Source organism: Glycine max, chromosome 18 (assembly GCF_000004515.6).
Source record: "Glycine max cultivar Williams 82 chromosome 18, Glycine_max_v4.0, whole genome shotgun sequence".
Classification (NCBI taxonomy): domain Eukaryota; kingdom Viridiplantae; phylum Streptophyta; class Magnoliopsida; order Fabales; family Fabaceae; genus Glycine; species Glycine max.
In genome coordinates, this window is record NC_038254.2 from 53,849,911 (window position 1) to 53,868,805 (window position 18,895).

Sequence of the window (18,895 nt, forward strand, 5' to 3'; positions counted from 1 at the left end):
TATAATATATATCAGCTAAGGTTATACGTTAAGTATCACACAAGTCTTTACGTGTCTCTTCCAAATGGAAGAGTATGCAAAAGAAAACAAAGTATTTAGAGGGAAGGATGAGAGCAAGGGGGACCAGAATTTTCTGCATTCGGCTAAGTTAAATGTAGACCAAATGACTACGTTTTATATTTTTATTTTGATATATCTAACTTAAAATATGCATCCAAAACGTGAATTGTCAATATTCATCCAGCAGTTCCAATTTGTGAATGCGTGAATTCAGAAAAATAATTTTTAAAGGATACTAGAGACAGAGACAGAGAGATGAATTAGAAAGACATACAGATAGAAGAAGAGAAGATTTTGGTATATCATTTTGCTGAGTGGTATGGCACATAGAGGATACAGAACATTTTTGCTTGACATTTTTTTGGATTATAATGGTTTGACTCTTATGCATGGGATGTTGCTTGGTGCATTGAGCATTATTGTTGGTGCACCCAGCATCACTTGATAATGCCAAAAATGCTCCTCCACTAGTAATATGTACGGATCAGGGTGATCCGTAAAACACCGGTGGATCAACTTGATCTGTGAAAGTCTCATGCGGATCAAGTTGATCCGTGTAATACGTGCGGATCAAGTTGATCCGTGTAAGACGCGTGGATCAAATGCGGATCAAGTTGATCCATATGCCTTTTATGGATCAACTTGATCTGTAAGCTTTATACGGATCAACTTAAAAGGCTTATGGATCAAGGGTATTTCAGTTCTTGGTTCAAGAACTCTTCTTCGTCATTGTGGTTGAAAAAATCGAAGCCTCTCTCTCTGCAATAAAGTGAAACGCATCAAAGAAATTTAATTGAATTCAATGGATGCGAATCGCTAGCAAATTGTTGTTGACGTTGGATCGGTGGTGGAAGCCGTTTCTGCTGACGACGGTCATGCTCCTCTCTACAACATCGAAAGTCTCTGCGTGCATTACCATGAAAACGTAAACGTTTTTCTCCTTTAACGTTTTTTCAATTAATTCACTATGTCGGTTTCTTCTTCTTTTTCGCGCCGAGCTATTCAATTTTCCATTTTTTTCCTCTTCTGCATTTAATTTGTATTCAATTTTCCATTTTTTTCCTCTTCTACATTTAATTTGTATTCAATGCACCATTTTTTTCCTCTTTTGCATTTAATTCATATTCAAAGCACCATTTTTTTCCTCTTCTGCATTTAATTCGTATTCAATGCACCATTTTTTAAAACTCTTCTTTTTCCTTCCTAATTGCTCCCTCAACGTTTATGAAGTTTTAAACATTGAGCTTGTTTTTTTTTTCTTCCAAAGTCAAATGTGTTTGATTCGTATTCAATACTCGATTTTTTTTACTCTTCTTTTCTTCTTTCTTAATTTACTCGGTGAACGTTTCTCAAGTTTATTGAGCTTTGTCTTTTTTTTCTTCCAGAGTCAATGCGTTTAACTCGTATTCCATACTCAATTTTATCTACTCTGTTTTTTTCTCCCCCCTAAATTGCTTAGTGAAAAAATTTTGTAGTTTAAAGGCCTTGTTTTTTTCTTCCCCGAGTCAATGCTTTAAGGCTGATGTTAGGTGTTTACGGATCAAGTTAATCCATAGAAGTCTTACAAATCAACTTGATCCGTGAGCAACTTGCGGATCAACTTGATCCTTAACAAACTTGCGGATCAACAAAATCATATGCGGATCACATTATCACATACGCTGATCAAACAGAATGAGTTGGGTGCACAAAAAATACTTTAAATATATCCGGGGGTACTTTTGTCTTTACACATAGGGTGCTGGGTGCACCAGCAATAATGCTAGGTGCACCTAGCAACACCCACTCATGAATAGTACCTAAATCGTAAATCCTATGTCACTAAGCTGACCCTAATGAGTTATTTGCTTGACATTTAACGTGTTAAACTACATTAGGTGACTAACGTTGCGATTTAGACTAACTTAACTTGGGAAACCAATTTGAAAGACTTTCTTTTTTGATTCTTTAATTTTAGGAACTAATTGGATGATGTTCCACAGATGGTTTATTCTCACGAGAAAATTACTATTCTAAACAGTTAAAATAATACTTTTATAGTTCCTTTTTGTTTAAGATTAAGTGCTTGGTTAGGCGGTAGAAGATTTGGCAAGTAACAAATTGAAGTCCAAATTGGGGAACTTCTTTGTACTTGCATAAGTTGTTTTGAGTCAATTTAATGGAACCAACACAACACCCACTGTAATGTCAAACTGCTGGTAATGACTTTTTTTGAATGTTAACATCCTTCTTCAGTTCACACGTCGAATAGTAAAGGTATAGTTTCATTTTTCACCCTCATATCACGGATATTTTTAATATTAGTAGGAAATAAGGGAAGTTTAAGTAAACACTGGTTAATTGCATCTAAATGTAGTTTAATATTTTAATTTGGATTTAGTTATTTTCACACATATATTTATTGGATGAAGTTTATTCTCTATAAAATGGCCAAAATAAATTGTCTCCTCAACAATCTAGGCCTGAATATGTCCTTGGTTGTGGTTGTGTGATTCATATAGTCAAACTCATGGATAAGGGATTAATATTGTATGTTATTGTATCATTTATCAAAACATTAAATACATTTATTTTATATTTAAAACTTAGCTTTTATATATATATATATATATATATATATATATATATATATATATATATATATATATATATTTTAAAAAAAATCAATTACATCACCTTTAAGGGGTTATAATATAATCTCAAGCATCTATTATGATCAAAATGATATTCAATATAATATAATTGATAACACATGTTGAGTTTGTGAGAAAGAGAGATTAATCCTTACAAAATATATTCTTTTAGAGAATCAAGAAAAGTATGATTAGGATTATGTTCAACAAGATAATTTAGTTAATTTTTAATTTTTTTTATTAATTGAAAAACTTGTTTGAAGGTAAACAAGTCTTTTTTAGTATTTTTTAACATTTTTTTAAAACATTAAATTTTAATTTTTTATATTTTATTTCATTTATCTTCTTAATATATTTATTCAATTTCTTAATTATCTTTTTTAAATAAATTATAATTATACTATTTTTATGTTATTTTATAATTTTCAACTACTTTTACCGTTAATTTTATTGAGCATTAATAATTTAATAAACTAATTTATTAGCTATCAACAAACTTTTAACTAATTCTTTAAATCCTACTAATTTTTTAATTAATTTTTTCAAATATACACTAGTTACTCTAGTTACCAAATACAATAAAATAAAAATAAAAATGATTCATATCTATGATTTATTACGTAAAAAAAATTATCTATGATTTACATGTTCTGTTCTACTCCAAAAACCTGCCTCACATAAAAAATATCTATTCCGTTTGTTAGTTATCCATGGAAAACTCTGTTTCGTCTCTCTCCACATTCCACACCCAACATTTTTCAAGTCTTCAGCTTTAGACCCTCCCCACGATCCCCACCACCACCCTCCAAAACCCACCACACAAAACCTCCCAGATTCGCCACCCCCAGAAAACACAGAACAAAAAAGCCAAAACCCTTCACCGAAAAAACGCGTTTCCGTGCTCCTTTCCCCTCCACAACAAAAACCCAATCTTCATCTACAAAGACATCAAATCGCCAGAACAAGCTCAAGGAAGCTCTTACCATCTTGGACTAAGTGGACCAACGCGGCATTCCCGTCGACGCCACCACTTTCTCTTCGGTCATCGCCGCGTGCATTCGCACCAAGTCACTGCCCCAAGGAAAGGAAGTTCACACCCACATCAGAATCAATGGACTCGAAAACAACGCTTTCTTACGGACAAAGCTTGTTCACATGTACACGGCATGTGGGTCGTTGGAAGATGCACAGAAACTGTTTGATGGATTGCCCTGTGAGAGCGTGTACCCGTGGAATGCTCTGCTCAGAGGGACTGTGGTTTCGGGGAAAAGACGGTACATTGATGTGCTCAAGACTTATACTGAGATGAGGGCATTGGGGGTTGAGTTGAATGTGTATAGTTTCTCTAATGTGATTAAGAGCTTTGCCGGTGCAACAGCATTTTTGCAAGGATTGAAGACTCATGGGCTTCTGATCAAGAATGGATTGGTGGATAACTACATTCTTAGAACCAGTTTTATTGATAAGTACTTCAAGTGTGGGAAAGTTATGCTTGCGTGCCGGGTGTTTGAGGAGATTCCCGAGAGGGATATTGTTGTGTGGGGTGCGATGCTTGCTGGGTTTGCGCACAATAGGTTGCAGAGGGAGGTGTTGGAGTATGTGAGGTGGATGGTGGAGGAGGGAGTGAAGCTGAGTTCGGTTGTGATGACTATTGTTATTCCTGTGATCTGGGAGGTTTGTCTGAGGAGGTTGGGTCAGGAGTTTCATGCTTATGTTGTGAAAACGAAGTCATACTCTAAGCTGGTGCCAGTTCAGTCTGCTTTGATTGATATGTATTGCAAGTGTGGGGATATGATTTCGGCAAGACAGGTTTTTTATGGTTCGAAGGAGAGGAATGTGGTTTGTTGGACGGCTCTGATGGCAGGGTATGCTGTGAATGGGAAACTAAAGCAGGCACTGAGGTCCACGATTTGGATGCAGCAAGAAGGGTTCAGGCCTGATGTGGTGACACTTGCCACTGTTCTTCCAGTTTGTGCACAGTTGAGGGCTTTGGAACAAGCGAAGCAGATTCATGCTTACGCTTTGAAACATTGGTTTCTGCCTAGTGTGTCTGTAACTTCTTCATTGATGACAATGTACTCTAAGTGTGGTGTTTTTGAGTATTCTAGAAGATTATTTGATAATATGGAACAAAGGAATGTGATTTCATGGACCGCCATGATTGATTCTTATATTGAAAATGGATATCTGTGTGAAGCACTTGGTGTGATTAGGTCAATGCAATTGTCAAAGCATAGGCCTGACTCTGTTGGTATAAGAAGGATGTTGAGTGTTTGTGGTGAACTAAACTTGTAAAGCTCGGGGAAGGAGATTCATGGGCAGATATTGAAAAGGGACTTTAAATCAGTCCATTTTGTTTCTGCAGAACTTATTAATATGTATGGTTCATTTGGAGATATTAATAAAGCTAATTTGGTGTTTAATGCAGTTCCAGTTAAAGGTTCTATGACATGGACTGCTCTTATAAGGGCATATGGAGATCTTGAATTGTATCAAGATGCAGTTAACCTTTTTGATCAGATGAGATATTCTCCAAACCACTTCACTTTTGAAGCCATTCTATCTATATGTGACAGCTGGATTTGTTGATGATGCTTGTAGAATCTTCAATTCAATGCCTAGAAATAAGATTGAAGCATCTAAGGAACACTTCGCTATTATGGTGCGATTACTTACCTGCAATGGTCAGCTAGAGAAAGCTCAGAGATTTGAACAAATGGGTTCTTTCTTGTAGAAGAGACAACACCTTTTCCTTCTAAAGGATTTATAGAATGTTGAACAATCCAGAATACATAAATGTAACTTTTGGCTCAGAATTTGTAAATTGTCATGTATTTGTAATTTTGTTTCATACTATACGGCTCATAAGACTGCAATGGTCAGCTAGAGAAAGCTCAGAGATTTGAACAAATGAGTTCTTTCTTGTAGAAGAGACAACACCTTTTCCTTCTAAAGGATTTATAGAATGTTGAACAATGCAGAATACTAAAATGTAACTTTTGGCTCAGAATTTGTAAATTGTCATGTATTTGTAATTTTGTTCCATACTATACGGCTCATAAGATTTTCTTGAAGCTTCTCTACCAAATTAAGTGTTTATATCATTCATACCTTTTGGGAATCTGGTGTTTTAAAAATTACTTGGACAAAAGTAACCTTGCATAGTTTCAATATTCCAATCCATGTCCATTCTCAAAGCATAAATTGGGTTGATTTAAGTCCTTTTTCTACTGTAATTTGAAAAGTTTCTTCCAACCAAATTTAGTTTTACACTAATGCCTAATCTATTATTGGTTTAAATGACTTGATGAAAACCCAACATGATTAGTTGGTTTTAATTTTATATGTTTCTTTACCAACAAATTACAACACAATTGATAGATAATTAAATCCATTAAATATGTTAATAGGCGTTTGGTTCTTGATTATATCTATAAAAAAGATTTTGTAAAGAGATAATATTCATTTGGTAATTTCTACATCTTGAAGAAATTACTCTTCTATTATAAATTTATTTTATTAATACTCTCCTATTGTAAGTGAAATGATATTCTCGGTGCAAACAAAATATAATTTATATGTTGGTTCAAATTAAACTAATCACTTAAAAATTAAATATATCTTTAGTTTTTGGAAACACATTTTTATTTCAATTCTTATATATTCTTTAAAAAAAATAAAAAAATTTAACCCTTATACAGTTATACTTAAGAAACGGATTCTTCAGGTTTCATAATTCAAAACCCAGTGAGTGGTGACCCTAAAATTGAAAATACTTCCATTCCTATACGCCGTCGTTTGGCCAAAAATAAAATAAACTTTCCCTGTTCAAGAATCTCAGTTTCGACTTTGAAGCCCTATCTGCCGCGACGCGACTTCCTCCGACTAGGCAACCAGAGGTAAATTCTTGGACCTTTTTTCATTTTCGCTCCTCCTTTCCGTTCATTTCTTTCTAATTAACTGCAATGAGAGTATTGATCCCTAATTCAGTTTTGACCCTCTACTGTGAAATTGTGGTTTTTGTGCGTGTTTTCTTGTGGTCACTACTTAGACGTGTTATTTCTTTGTTTTAAACTAGAATACGCCTCTGATGGAAAATATTTGGATCTATTTGAAAATCCTAGTCTGGACAAGAGCTACTTGGTATGAAATACAAAATTAGGGGTTCTGGTTTAATTAGTAAATTCTGGTACAAGCAGATGTTTGAGTTGGAGCAAATTGTGAATTATATACGTTCTATTTTGTTTAACAGATAGCAGACCCTTTGATAAGCATATTTGATTGAGATGTAAGCCATTGCCTAGGTTCTTTTGAATCTATATAATATCCAAATAATACTCCAGTTCTAAATCTACCCTAATACTACCTAAACAACTTACTAAATCCCCCAAAATTAATTCATATGAAAGTTCCAATAAATTTATAAAAAAGATAAAACTATGATTGTCCCTCCTTTTTAATGCATGATGCTTTTTCAAGAGCAATATAACTAGATTTTGTTTTTTTTTCTTCTTGAAATTGAGTTTTTTTCTCTTTCTTTTGCTTTTTGCTAGTGCTTATAAAAGGAATAGTAGTAAGCACATTCATCTCCCCTAGATATGAACTCAGTTGCAAGGCGTTTATCAAGCTTAGTCAGACATTCAGGTTTCACACCTGAACCCTTCAATAATGGGCATCATCAAATGCAGCAGCTCCAGCAATGCAGAGGCATAAGAGTGAAGGTCATGGGTGGGAACTTGGAAGCAGCATTGGGATTGATGCAGCGTAAGATGCAATCAAGTGGGATTGAGAGGATGATAAAGCAAGAACAAAGATTCCATATCAAAAACTCTGAGAAGCGTGTTTTAGCCCAAAAGAACTTGGAGCGGAAGATTCGATCTGAAGATCTTGCTAAGAAACTTAAGGCCATTATGATCAAGAAAGTCAGGTATATAGCGCTTGTGTAAAAGACCTAATTTTCCCCTTTAGAATATTAGCAAAATATGCACCTTGACTCTACATCACATTTCTTTTTATCCAAGTAATACTCTAAATACATGATGTTAGCTAAATTCCAGAGAATATCCTGCAATAGTGGGAATTATTTAAGCTATGCAGCATAGATTTTGACACAGACACTCCAGTATGGCCAATGTCCCAAATATAGGACACTAAAACACACCACACACACATATAAGCCTTGCAAAAAAAGATTATTTTTAGAGCCTTGTTATACTATATAATCACTTTATCTTTTCATAGGAAAAAAACTCAAAATAAGATGAATTTTACCATATTTCTTGTGGGCTTATTTTCTCTATCTAGCCTACGCTCTGAACATACTGAGATGTGGTTTTGTTGCTGAAGTGAAATAATTATGCGTAAGATATCAATTTAGCCTGCAATCTTTAACCTTGAAGATATTAACTTGAGATCCGTTAATCTGTTCACTAGTTAATTCCAAGTTTGGAAGTAATGGTCTATCTTGTTCTGCTTTTATGGAGATTTGCCAGGTTTTTATGCCTTGGATGCTTTAGTGTGAGAGTTAGTAAAAACTAAAGTTTGAATTGAATCGAAGGCATATTATATCATTCTAGCCTGGGGATTTTATTCCACTTCATTCCCTTTGCTTAAACACTTACCCTTTTTTGGTCTTTGTGATGCTCACATTTTATAAGATTTTATGTTGCTTCTATTTGTTCTGACTTTTTGCATATTCTATTGCAATATGGCAGGGGTCTATGAGAAAGTTGCAGTTCACACAAAAAATGGTCAGCATAAGTTGCAATTATTTTATAATTTGCATGTGGCCACTGCAGTCGACACATTCTTTCCAATGCCCGAATCAGGTCGTAAGTACTTTGGTAGCTGTGATTTTTTGTATCAGATGCATTTGCAATCTATACAATAAATAAAGTATACATTTTATGACAAGTATGACAATGGTTTGGTCAAGTCTTGAATCTGAGTCAAGATGTTGAATGTTCTTTATTTGTGATGGCAGTTTTCAAGCAGCAGTTGTGGATGCAGGATTATCCTGTTATTTCTTTTTACTAGGATAATTTATTTAATATGCTCCTTGAAGTATTTAATGAATTCTATTCCCATGTCACTTGTTGAAATAGCCTATAAATATTTTTCATTTCTAGAAGAGTAAAAGATAGATCTCTAGCTAGAGTTGAAGACTTGTAGTCGGATATTTATTGAAGGTTTTTTCCCCGTCTTGTCACTTTCTTTTTGGTAAATTAAGCTAATAAAAATTGCTATATTATTGTTGCTCGTCAATAGGGAGTTTGATATCATATGGAATTAAATGTCTCGTTAATGAATTATAATGGTGTATCAGTCCTGTATTAGTTTAATTTACAGAATAATATGTTATAGTATGCCCTTGGTAGTGCATAACCTAGATTACATGTTCGCAGCTGGGTGTGATGTGGTTGGTTGAAGCCTTGAAGGTTTGTTGTCAATTATGCGCCTTTTCTCTTTACTGCACCATATTTATTTATGCAATTGCAGCTATAATAGTCTTGTGCAACCAATGAGGATTGCATCTTATTACCACATATATTAAGCATTTCTATGTGCGCACGTTATAAGTGTTTAGCTTTTCCTTGATGAGGTTTACAATAGTAATCTGACAGATTAAGTGTTCCAAAAACAGTTTAAGAATAGTAACTAAGTCACGAACTTTGGGCGTGAGCTATTGATTTACACCCAATTAGCTTTGCACTCTTGGATTATATATTTGTAGTCTAATAGGAAACAAAACCCAAAGAGAAGAAACTACAGTAAAATACATATAAACGAAGAATTTAATTAGACCGCATTGACAAAGGTTTTATACTTTAATTTAATAAGTTATCATATACAATAATTTTTTCACTTTATAAAAACTAGTGGAAAGACAAGATCTACGTGCTGGTCTGCCAACATTTTTTTAAAGTATTAAATTTGTTTTTTTTTAACAAATTAATATGCTTAATTTGGTACGAGAGCTTAAAGAAAAAAAAAAAGGTGCAATATATAGTTCAAAGAATAGTTTAAAGAATAACTAAAAGATAAATTAGTCTAATAAAAAGTCGACTAAAAGGAAATACTACACTTATAATTAAGATGGTCTTTGACCGGTAGATAATTTAAATTCATCGTATTTTTCAAAAAAAAATATTAAACTCCAGTCATAGAATTTGATTCTCTAAAGTAAGTCCAAAAAATAAAATAAAATAAAAAAGTGAAGCCAGTGAAAACAAACAAGATTATCCATATTCCTTATCATCACTTCACTGGTCTAACCTGCGACATACATTTCCCGCTAAGCCGAAACAGAAATGCTCCTCAGTTACTCTCTGCACCTCCCAATTACATCTTCTTACTCACACACCTCCAACCGCAGTCCCAACTCGAGCGGTTACATAAAGTTCCGAACAAGGTACCGCGAAAACCTGCGATACCTGCGAGCCTTAACCATAATCGACCCAAAAACCAAACCAGAGGACCTTCCTCTCCCCAACGACGTCGACCACATCATCGACACTCTCACATTCCTCAAGTCGCACTCTTTCTCCGACGCCGACATCCCTCGCCTCAAGTTCCTGACCCCTGAGCTCTTCACCACCGCCGTCGTCCCCTCCGACGTCTCCGCCGTGTTCCGCTTCCTCGCCGACGACCTCGCCGCCACGAAATCCGAGTCCCGCGACCTCATCCTCCGATGCCCCAAACTCCTCTTCTCACACGTCGACCTCTGCCTCCGACCCACGCTCCAATTTCTCCGGCAGGTGCCGTACATGGATTTCATTTCATTTTTTATTTATTTATAAATTATATACATTAGACAGTCCTTATTTTTGTTCATAGAAAAGAAAATGTTATCCACTTATATATTTTTTCCAACTAATTATCATACATGTCAACAAAAAAATTATATACATTATTAATGCCTGTATCATTCATTCGTTTTTCAATTTAATATTTGAAATTATAAAAACACATTGAATTTAATTTTAGTATAGCATCAACTAATTAACAATGGATTGAATGTAGTTTTTAAGACAATTACTATAAAATAATAAATAACATATATATTGATAATAATTTTTTATATTATCATTTAATTACAAATTGTTATATATAATAAGTTTATTGGTTTTATAATAATTATGTTTAAAGTGATATTGAAAATAATTTTCCATTGATTGACAACTCAATAAAAAATTATACTAACAATGTATGTATATTAAATTCCTATAAACATTATTTATTAAATAATTTTTTAAATCTTTAGTCATTTAACAAATTCAACTACTAAAATACTACTATTTTTCATTTTTATAGATTTAATAAATTTACATTAGCAATTGTAAGAATTAATTTAACTATTATTTTTTTGTCTTCATCTCACGATTCATCAATCTTGTTAATGATCAAACTTAAATATTATTTGAATGGTTTAATTTTAATTTTAATATACTAATCAGTTGTGTCTAATTATGTCTGTTAGTTTAACTGTTATTTTTATATACATATAAAATGGTTATTGACATTATTTTAATTTTTAACATAATAGCTGAATAAAAACACTTTTGTATATTTAAAATAAAATTGAATATATTATTTAATATATGTGAAATAGTTTGTTTAGGTTGGGGTGCAGGGGCTGAACCGGCCAACGACAAGGAACGCGCACCTGCTGAACACGCGCGTAGACAAGCTGCATGCGAAAGTTGAGTTCTTGCAAGAGTTGGGGTTTTCGTACGAGGAGGCTGTCAGGGCTTGTGCTAGGTTACCCGCAATTTTTGGGTATGACGTGGAGAACAATTTATGGCCAAAGTTTGTGTATCTTGTCAAGGAAATGGAGAGGGATTTGGAGGACTTGAAGAGGTTCCCTCAGTACTTTGGGTTCAGTTTGAAGGAGAGGATTGTGCCAAGGCACTTGCATTTGAAAAAAAGGGGTGTTAGGATTCCCTTGAATAGAATGTTGATGTGGGCTGATCAAAAGTTCTACGCCAAGTGGAAGTGATTAGTCAACTCACATATTTGCTCATAACCTTATATGATTCAACAAGATATTATCTTCTTTTTAATTGTCTAATCCAAATAGACTGTTATATTTCCATAAACTAGTTGAGTCCCAAAATATCAAGTAACCACAAGTGTTTGCAACTTTTCGGGTAAAGCAGTAATATATTTCGAGACAAACAATTACCAAATCATGAAGTCCAAAGTTTATCAATGAATCCACAGAATCAGGAACTTTACCACATAGGTTATTGCTCCCCAAGGTTACATGCTTAACAAACATTACATGACAAATCCAAAACCAAAACTACCAAACATGGTTCCATCCATTTTTTGACAGAAGAGGGGAGAACTAGGTCCTGATCAGCTGTTGTCTGCTACGTTTAAGGTGATTTATGAGAAAAATGGACAATCTTCTATCTCCAAAGCTATTAGAATTTGAATCTCTAAAGGAAAATAATCAAAATATTCAATCTCGTAGGTCTCCATTTTGAACAAATGCACATCAAACTATCCGTAATGCAATTTTTTATTATTATTTATTTTACTTTTTGAGTGAAATGCCATCACAAAAACTAGTTTCTGTAATGCAATATTCTGTATTCAGAACTCGGAAAACTAGTTCTTGTAACATAGTTAACAATACTAGGTCATACATTTTCGAAAAAATATTTTATAAAACATACAAAAAACGAGCAAGCGGATAAAAAAGCAAAAAAAGGGGTGTGAATAGCAGCCCATCTAAGAGTATAGGAAGTCCAGGGAAGAAAAGGCCCAGTTTGATGAAAAGCCTAAAGATATTTGGACTTTGGATACTAGTAACTTAGTGTCTTAGGGATAAAAAGAACTATACCCACAAATTGATTTAAAAAAAATACTACAATTAAGTGACGATAGACAGACAAAGCAAAGTTTGGTAAAGATTACCAAGTTTTACCCGTTGAAAGAAGATTCCATTCCATTGCTAACCTAACCCACCCGGGGGAGGTGAAATAAATGAGATGCCAGAACGAAAGAAACTTATAAAGTGAAGGGACAAAAGGTTCGAGACAATGGGACCCACGTATATCTGATGCTTCACTCTTCCATCATTAGATTTTGGAAGACTTTGAAATTGATCCAAGAGCCATAATTGCTGCATGGAATTCAGCACATATATACACTGCTTTGCTTCCTCATTATGATCTCCACCTCTTTATTTCACTCCCTCAAATTGCTTCAAAAGTTCAATTTGTAACCCTGCTTTTGGAGTATTGTTTATTACACTTTTGAATTTTCATATTTAGAAATCATGAGTTTTGTAAGCCTGTTGGTATACTTTATTCTTTCCATTCCTATTTTCCTGCTAGGGTATATTTTGTTGTTCTAGTCTGTCTGGCCAAATTTTAGACTGTTAGATTACTTCGAATTGACAAGCATTTTTTTTTATTTAGTGGTTCTTGAAGTGTCACTTGACACTTATTCTTTGATTTTTCTCGTGAGATATATCTAGAGTTGACAAAATGGATGGTTTGTTGGATCAAGTGTAAAAAATAAATTAGGTGAAGTCGGTTCATATTTTATATGGATTTTATTTTTTGAACTCTAATTGGATTTGATGGTCTATTGGGTTAAAATAGACTCAATTGAATTTGATGCTATATTTTTGAGTCAAATCTGCCCCCAATGAATACATAAGAGGTTTAATTTTATTTGGACCAATATTTTTACCGTTCAATTTGGTCCAATCTGAACCTGGTTCATTTTGCCTGCTCCAGCTCTATCACATATATAGTTATGCTCAATCAAATATAATCAATATTGGCTCAAAACTATCGGTTAAATTCAAACGATCTAGTGCTAATTAATTTGAGTGACTGCATCTATGGCGTAAATGTTTTGAACATGGTTGAGTATTTAATATTCAAGTTTCACTTGTAAGATATTATGTTGAAGTTCAATTAATTTAAATAAACGAAGTTATACAAATAAAAAGTTTTAAATTTAGCTTGTTACTCATTTATAACTTGATTATTCTAATTTATCAAATATATTTTTGAAGTATTTTAAAGTTTATTAACTATTTAATAGACATTTACTTGTAAAAAATGAAATAAAATAAAGAGAAGAAAGAAAGTATAATGAAACGTGAACATAAAAATTAGATAATGCTATTTTTTTAAGACAAGTAAAATTTACTAAGTATTTTTTCTTTATCCAAAATTAATATTTTTGTTTATGATTATACTCAGACATATAAGATGTTTATCTTTTCTTAATGTCAAGCTTATAGAACTTGACCTCGAGTAATTTATACGATCAAACATAAGACTAAGTTTTAACTTATTTATTTATTGAAATAATTAAATTTATCTAAACGTTGAATGGTAATTATGAACTTCAATGTCATTGTCATTGTCAATGATCTATGCATGTTATTGCCACATGTATTGCTATGTTAGAATCAGAGAGCGCCATGTCAGTTGTCCATACTAGCATCAAAGCACCGGAGTTAGCATTAACATTGCTGCATTAGAGTCAATTGATGACAGGATTAAATTGGCCATGGCACAATTAAAAAAAATAGGGAGCAAAATACACGAAAAAAATGCTCAAGAGGCAAACAAAAAATAAAAAATGCATGTACTTTTAAAATTAAGGAAGAAATAAGTGTAACTAAGCCTATATATTTATGTAAATTTACAATCTCATACCACCTCTAATTTTGGACAGTTCAAAAACTATTTGCAAACTATGCAAAACATAATATACAAATCATTCTTGAATAGAAAACTAAGGTAAATACATGAGACTAATTAAAAAAATAGTAACTAAAGAGAACAATAATTCACATAATACATATGAGTAGAATATTTCAGTAGAAAATAATATTAAAAAATTGCATAAAATTTTAAAACTAAGGAAAAAATAAGTGTAATTAAACCTATATATTTATGTGAATTTACAATCTCATACCACCCACAATTTTGGACAATTCAAAAAATATTTGCAAACTATGCAAAACATAATATACAGATAATTCTTGAATAGAAAACTAAGGTAAATACACGAGACTAACTAAAAAAAGATAAAAGTAGTAATTAAAGAGAACAATAGTTCATATAATACGTATGAGTAAAATATTTCAGTAGAATATAATATTTTAAAAATTAAATAAATAATGTAGCCAATATCAATTTCAGCATAATATTATTCAAATAATACTAAAACAAATTTCTAAACCTATATACAATTTCTAACACATTGTATTCGAACAATATATATACACATATATGTGTCTAAAACTATAAATGAGAACAAGTATTTGCAAAAATGAAAGTAAGAAAAGGCTCAAATGGGTAATAGAGAACAAAGATGCATAGGTTGTAAAAGTACTAAAACAATAAACACATAGATGTACATGCATGTTTTTATATATTATTTTTATTCGTTATCAGCTAACCTAAAAGGTCAGTTTTTCAATTATATATACAGGGGCATATAAGGTGAGAGGAGGTGAGAGGAGTGTTTTATCATGAGAGGTGAGAGGATTAAATAACAACACTTAAATCAAAATAGAAGGTCCAAATTTAATTGATAAGTCATGCGCGCAATACTTTACTCACTCTTTGGTTTTCGATTTCTTCGCCGTCTCGTCATCTTCCTGGTTTGTTCCTCACATCTTCCTATTGGGGTTTTCAACTTGCTCTGTTTTCATTGACTTTTGTATTTGGGGATGTGGTTTAGTTTGATACCACTTATAGAACAAATAAATATTCAATGATTTTTGCACCATAAAGTACTTGAGCCTTGACGGCAATGAAAACATATATTAGGTGAGCCAATTTTGGTTCTCTCACACGAAGTGCTTTTCTCACTCTTGGGTTTCCAATTCTTTCGCATGTATTACCTTTCCTTTCTTCGTTGTCCCATCATCTTTCTTATTCGTTTGGTTAGCATAGATCACTCCTCACATCCTCTTATTGGGGTTTTTCAACTTGCTCTGTTTTCATTGACTTTCGTGTTTGGGGATGTGGTTTAGTTTGATACCACTTATAGAACAAATAAATATCCAATGATTTTTGCACATAAAGTGCTTGAGCCGACTGCAATGAAAACATATATCAGGTGGGAGGAGTCTGTTTTATCATGAGAGGTGAGAGGATTAAATAGCAGTCCTTAGATCAAAATTTTAATATGAGAGGTGAGAGGATTAGATAGCAGCCCTTAGATCAAAATAAAAGGTCCAGACTTAATTCCTAATTAAAATTACACGTGCATTCAATTTTGGTTCTCTCACACGAAGAAGTGCTTTTCTCACTCTTGGGTTTCCAATTCTTTCGCTGTATTACCTTTCCTTTCTTCATTGTCCCGTCATCTTTCTTATTCGTGATCACCATTATAAAAGACTGAAGGCATCTGACCAAAAGCTGAAGTTTTTTAGAATGATGATCACAAACGAGGAAGATGACGGGACAGTGAAGAAAGAAAATGTAAAAGTATTGGAAAAATAAGAGTGTGAAAGGACCAAAATTGGATGCACATGTAATTTTAATTAACAATTAAATCTAGACCTTTTACTTTGATCTACGGCTATTTAATTCTCTCACTTCTCCAAATAAAATAATTCTCTCACTGATCTGTCTCTCCCATATATATATATATATATATATATATATATATATATATATATATATATATATATATATATATATATATATATATATATCCTAATTAATGGATGTTATTAAATTAAACAGTGATAAAACATCCATGAGGAGACATAGAGAGATTGAAAGAGATAGAGAGAAAGTTGAAGGCAACAAATAATGCATAAATGTGAGACCACGGATGTAAGAGGGACCACTATGTGGATAACACTTTTCTAAAACATATCTTCATTAACTTCTGCGAGAGTTTGTTTGTTTCCAATTTTTAAGACCATAAAGATTGATATTTCTCAATAATTTCTCTCACCTCTATTGTTAGAGAGAGGAAGCGTAACTTTTCGAAACATATTATGTATGATGTCCATTCATATCAACTATTTGTCAATTCGGTGGGTATTGAGAGATTGTTAATATCATGAAATAACCGAGTACTGTGTATTTAATCTTGAAGGCTATATATGCTTATATTATTTGGAAGAGAAACTTAATTTTATATAAGTTAATCCACTACATCACGAAGTAATAAAAAAGATTTAGTATTGTAGATATTCTATATAAATTTCACACTAACTTATACCTATGTTTAAGATTTTCATTCTTGAAAATATGATATTTGTTTTGTTCTGTTTCTTTTGCTCTTCCACTACCATTATCTTCTTAGGTCTATATATGTAGAACCCCTATAGTAGCTAGTAGTGTCATCTCTCTTCCTTAAAAACACTGAAATAGGAATGGAGATCGATGTGTTACATTCATGAGCATACTTCCTACAGACTTTTTTATTGTTAGTTTTTTTTTTTAATTATTTTTTATCCTAATCCTATGATTTGTCAGGATTTTGATTAATCTACAATTTCAGCCAAAAAATAAGTAAAATCTAAGAAAAAATTATTTTCATCAAAGATCAAATCCAAATATTATCTTAATAATTTAATATTAATTTCAGCATATTAATTATTTGATTTTTTAAATTATTACTTACGAGTGAGATTTATTATTTAATTAATAAGAAGTGAGATCTATTAAAAAATGATTTTTAATCAATTTTAAAGAAAATGTTTAATTTTAAAATGCAGTACATTATAGTATTATTTCTCAAGGGAATGAAAGACCATGCCTGTGATGCGTTCAACCATTTCCAACACTCTCTTGTTGCCACTTCGCTATCTTGCAGCACGTAATCTCCCAAGAGCCATTTTAGCATTATTTTTTTTCCCATATGCAATCTCCCTGGAAACAACACGTATTATAATTTGAAAATCTTGAATCCTTTCTCATATTATATATATTTTGATGAAAACTATATATATGTTTCTTAACAAAATGAACTATATGGAGCCAGGAACGGTAGAAATAATTCAGTTGATAAATAGCTTATAATTACAAGAAATTGCGTGTTGAAGTGGTCATTCTACGTCATTATGATAATGTTAAAGCTATTTTTCAGTTAAGGCATATTAGCTTAAGATAATGTTGAGTGTAAAATTTATTTTGAGAATTTTTTATTAATTTGATTTGTATTTTGATTTAAATTTTTATGCAAAAAGTTTTTATTTTTTAATTCTAAATATATATTTGGAGAGTTAGAATCAAAATAATCTTAAGAATATTCTGGTATAAATATAGGTTTCAACCAAGATTTCCATTTCCCAGATTATTCATTCTTTAGCTTCGATTCTCTATTGTAGCTGATTAAAAAAAACTTTGATTTTCTACTCGATTCAAATGCATTTTCAACAAAACACTTCAATTCGATCTCAAGTTTCAATTGGACATAACATCTTTGAGAAATCAAAAACACCCATTAAATGTTATTTCCGACACATAATTTTTTACAAGTTATATATATATATATATATATATATATATATATATATATATATATATATATATATATACACACACACACAGAGAGAGATAAATATATATACACACACAGAGATTAGTTGTTTTATTACCAAAAACAATATCAATTCTTAATAAATTTTGGTGGTCCTTGTTTAATTTATTTTCGTTTCTTTTCCATACTGTAACAAAAAAAAAAATCCTATTATACATGCGAGTAGAAGTATTTTAGCGTTGAGAACATTGTCATAAAATCTTAATATACATGTTTGAAACACAAATTAAACAAAATATTCATTTATCAACTTAGTTTTTTTTAGTGACAAATTAATTAGGAATCCTTCCAGCTACTTTTTTTATTCAGTCCTTCCAGCTATTTGATTGATAACAATATTTCAATTAATTAATGAAATTATTTGACGTGTGAAATAGTATAAAATAGTTAAATGTAAGCTATATAAATAATAAAATATTTCATCAGTAGTTCAAAACTCATTTTATAAAATATATATATATATATATATATATATATATATATATATATAATAAAATAATTAATCAAGAGAAACTATTTTGGTTAGCAAAGAGATGTAGTTTAATTGGTTGAGCATGATAAGTAAATTGTTGTAAATCTCTTAATATTTATTTGTTTTTAATTTTTATGGATAAAAAAAATCTATTTTGGTTAAATAGATATTTTTGTTTTTCTAC

General features: G+C 31.9%; 2 protein-coding genes and 1 pseudogene across 3 annotated transcripts; all 3 read left to right on the plus strand.

Moving 5' to 3' along the window:
• Positions 1-379: 379 nt before the first annotated feature.
• Positions 380-5,604, plus strand: LOC100811406 (pentatricopeptide repeat-containing protein At1g71460, chloroplastic-like; annotated as a pseudogene).
• An 879-nt stretch (positions 5,605-6,483) lies between these two features.
• Positions 6,484-8,703, plus strand: LOC100306156 (ribosomal protein S21 family protein). Its single transcript, NM_001349697.1, has 3 exons — positions 6,484-6,592; positions 7,247-7,620; positions 8,408-8,703. The coding sequence occupies exons 2-3, from the start codon at positions 7,292-7,294 to the stop codon at positions 8,415-8,417; spliced, it is 339 nt and encodes a 112-aa protein (NP_001336626.1). The 5' UTR covers positions 6,484-6,592; positions 7,247-7,291; the 3' UTR covers positions 8,418-8,703.
• A 1,045-nt stretch (positions 8,704-9,748) lies between these two features.
• Positions 9,749-11,736, plus strand: LOC100812333 (transcription termination factor MTEF1, chloroplastic). 2 transcript variants are annotated; one of them, XM_006602800.4, is made up of 2 exons: positions 9,749-10,450; positions 11,326-11,736. In XM_006602800.4, exons 1-2 carry the CDS (start codon positions 10,004-10,006, stop codon positions 11,689-11,691), a joined length of 813 nt encoding a protein of 270 aa, XP_006602863.1. In that variant the 5' UTR covers positions 9,749-10,003; the 3' UTR covers positions 11,692-11,736. The 2 variants fall into 2 exon arrangements, with proteins under 2 accessions (XP_006602863.1, XP_003552488.1); XM_003552440.4 differs by having other exon boundaries at positions 9,787-10,450; positions 11,314-11,736.
• Positions 11,737-18,895: the final 7,159 nt, after the last annotated feature.

Bases quoted from the DNA above. Each gene is read 5' to 3' on its own strand.
- LOC100306156 (NM_001349697.1), top strand. From the start codon at position 7,292: ATGAACTCAGTTGCAAGGCGTTTATCAAGCTTAGTCAGACATTCAGGT.
- LOC100812333 (XM_003552440.4), top strand. From the start codon at position 10,004: ATGCTCCTCAGTTACTCTCTGCACCTCCCAATTACATCTTCTTACTCA. The intron at 10,451-11,313 runs GTGCCGTACATG...TAGTTTGTTTAG, and splicing joins CGCTCCAATTTCTCCGGCAG to GTTGGGGTGCAGGGGCTGAA.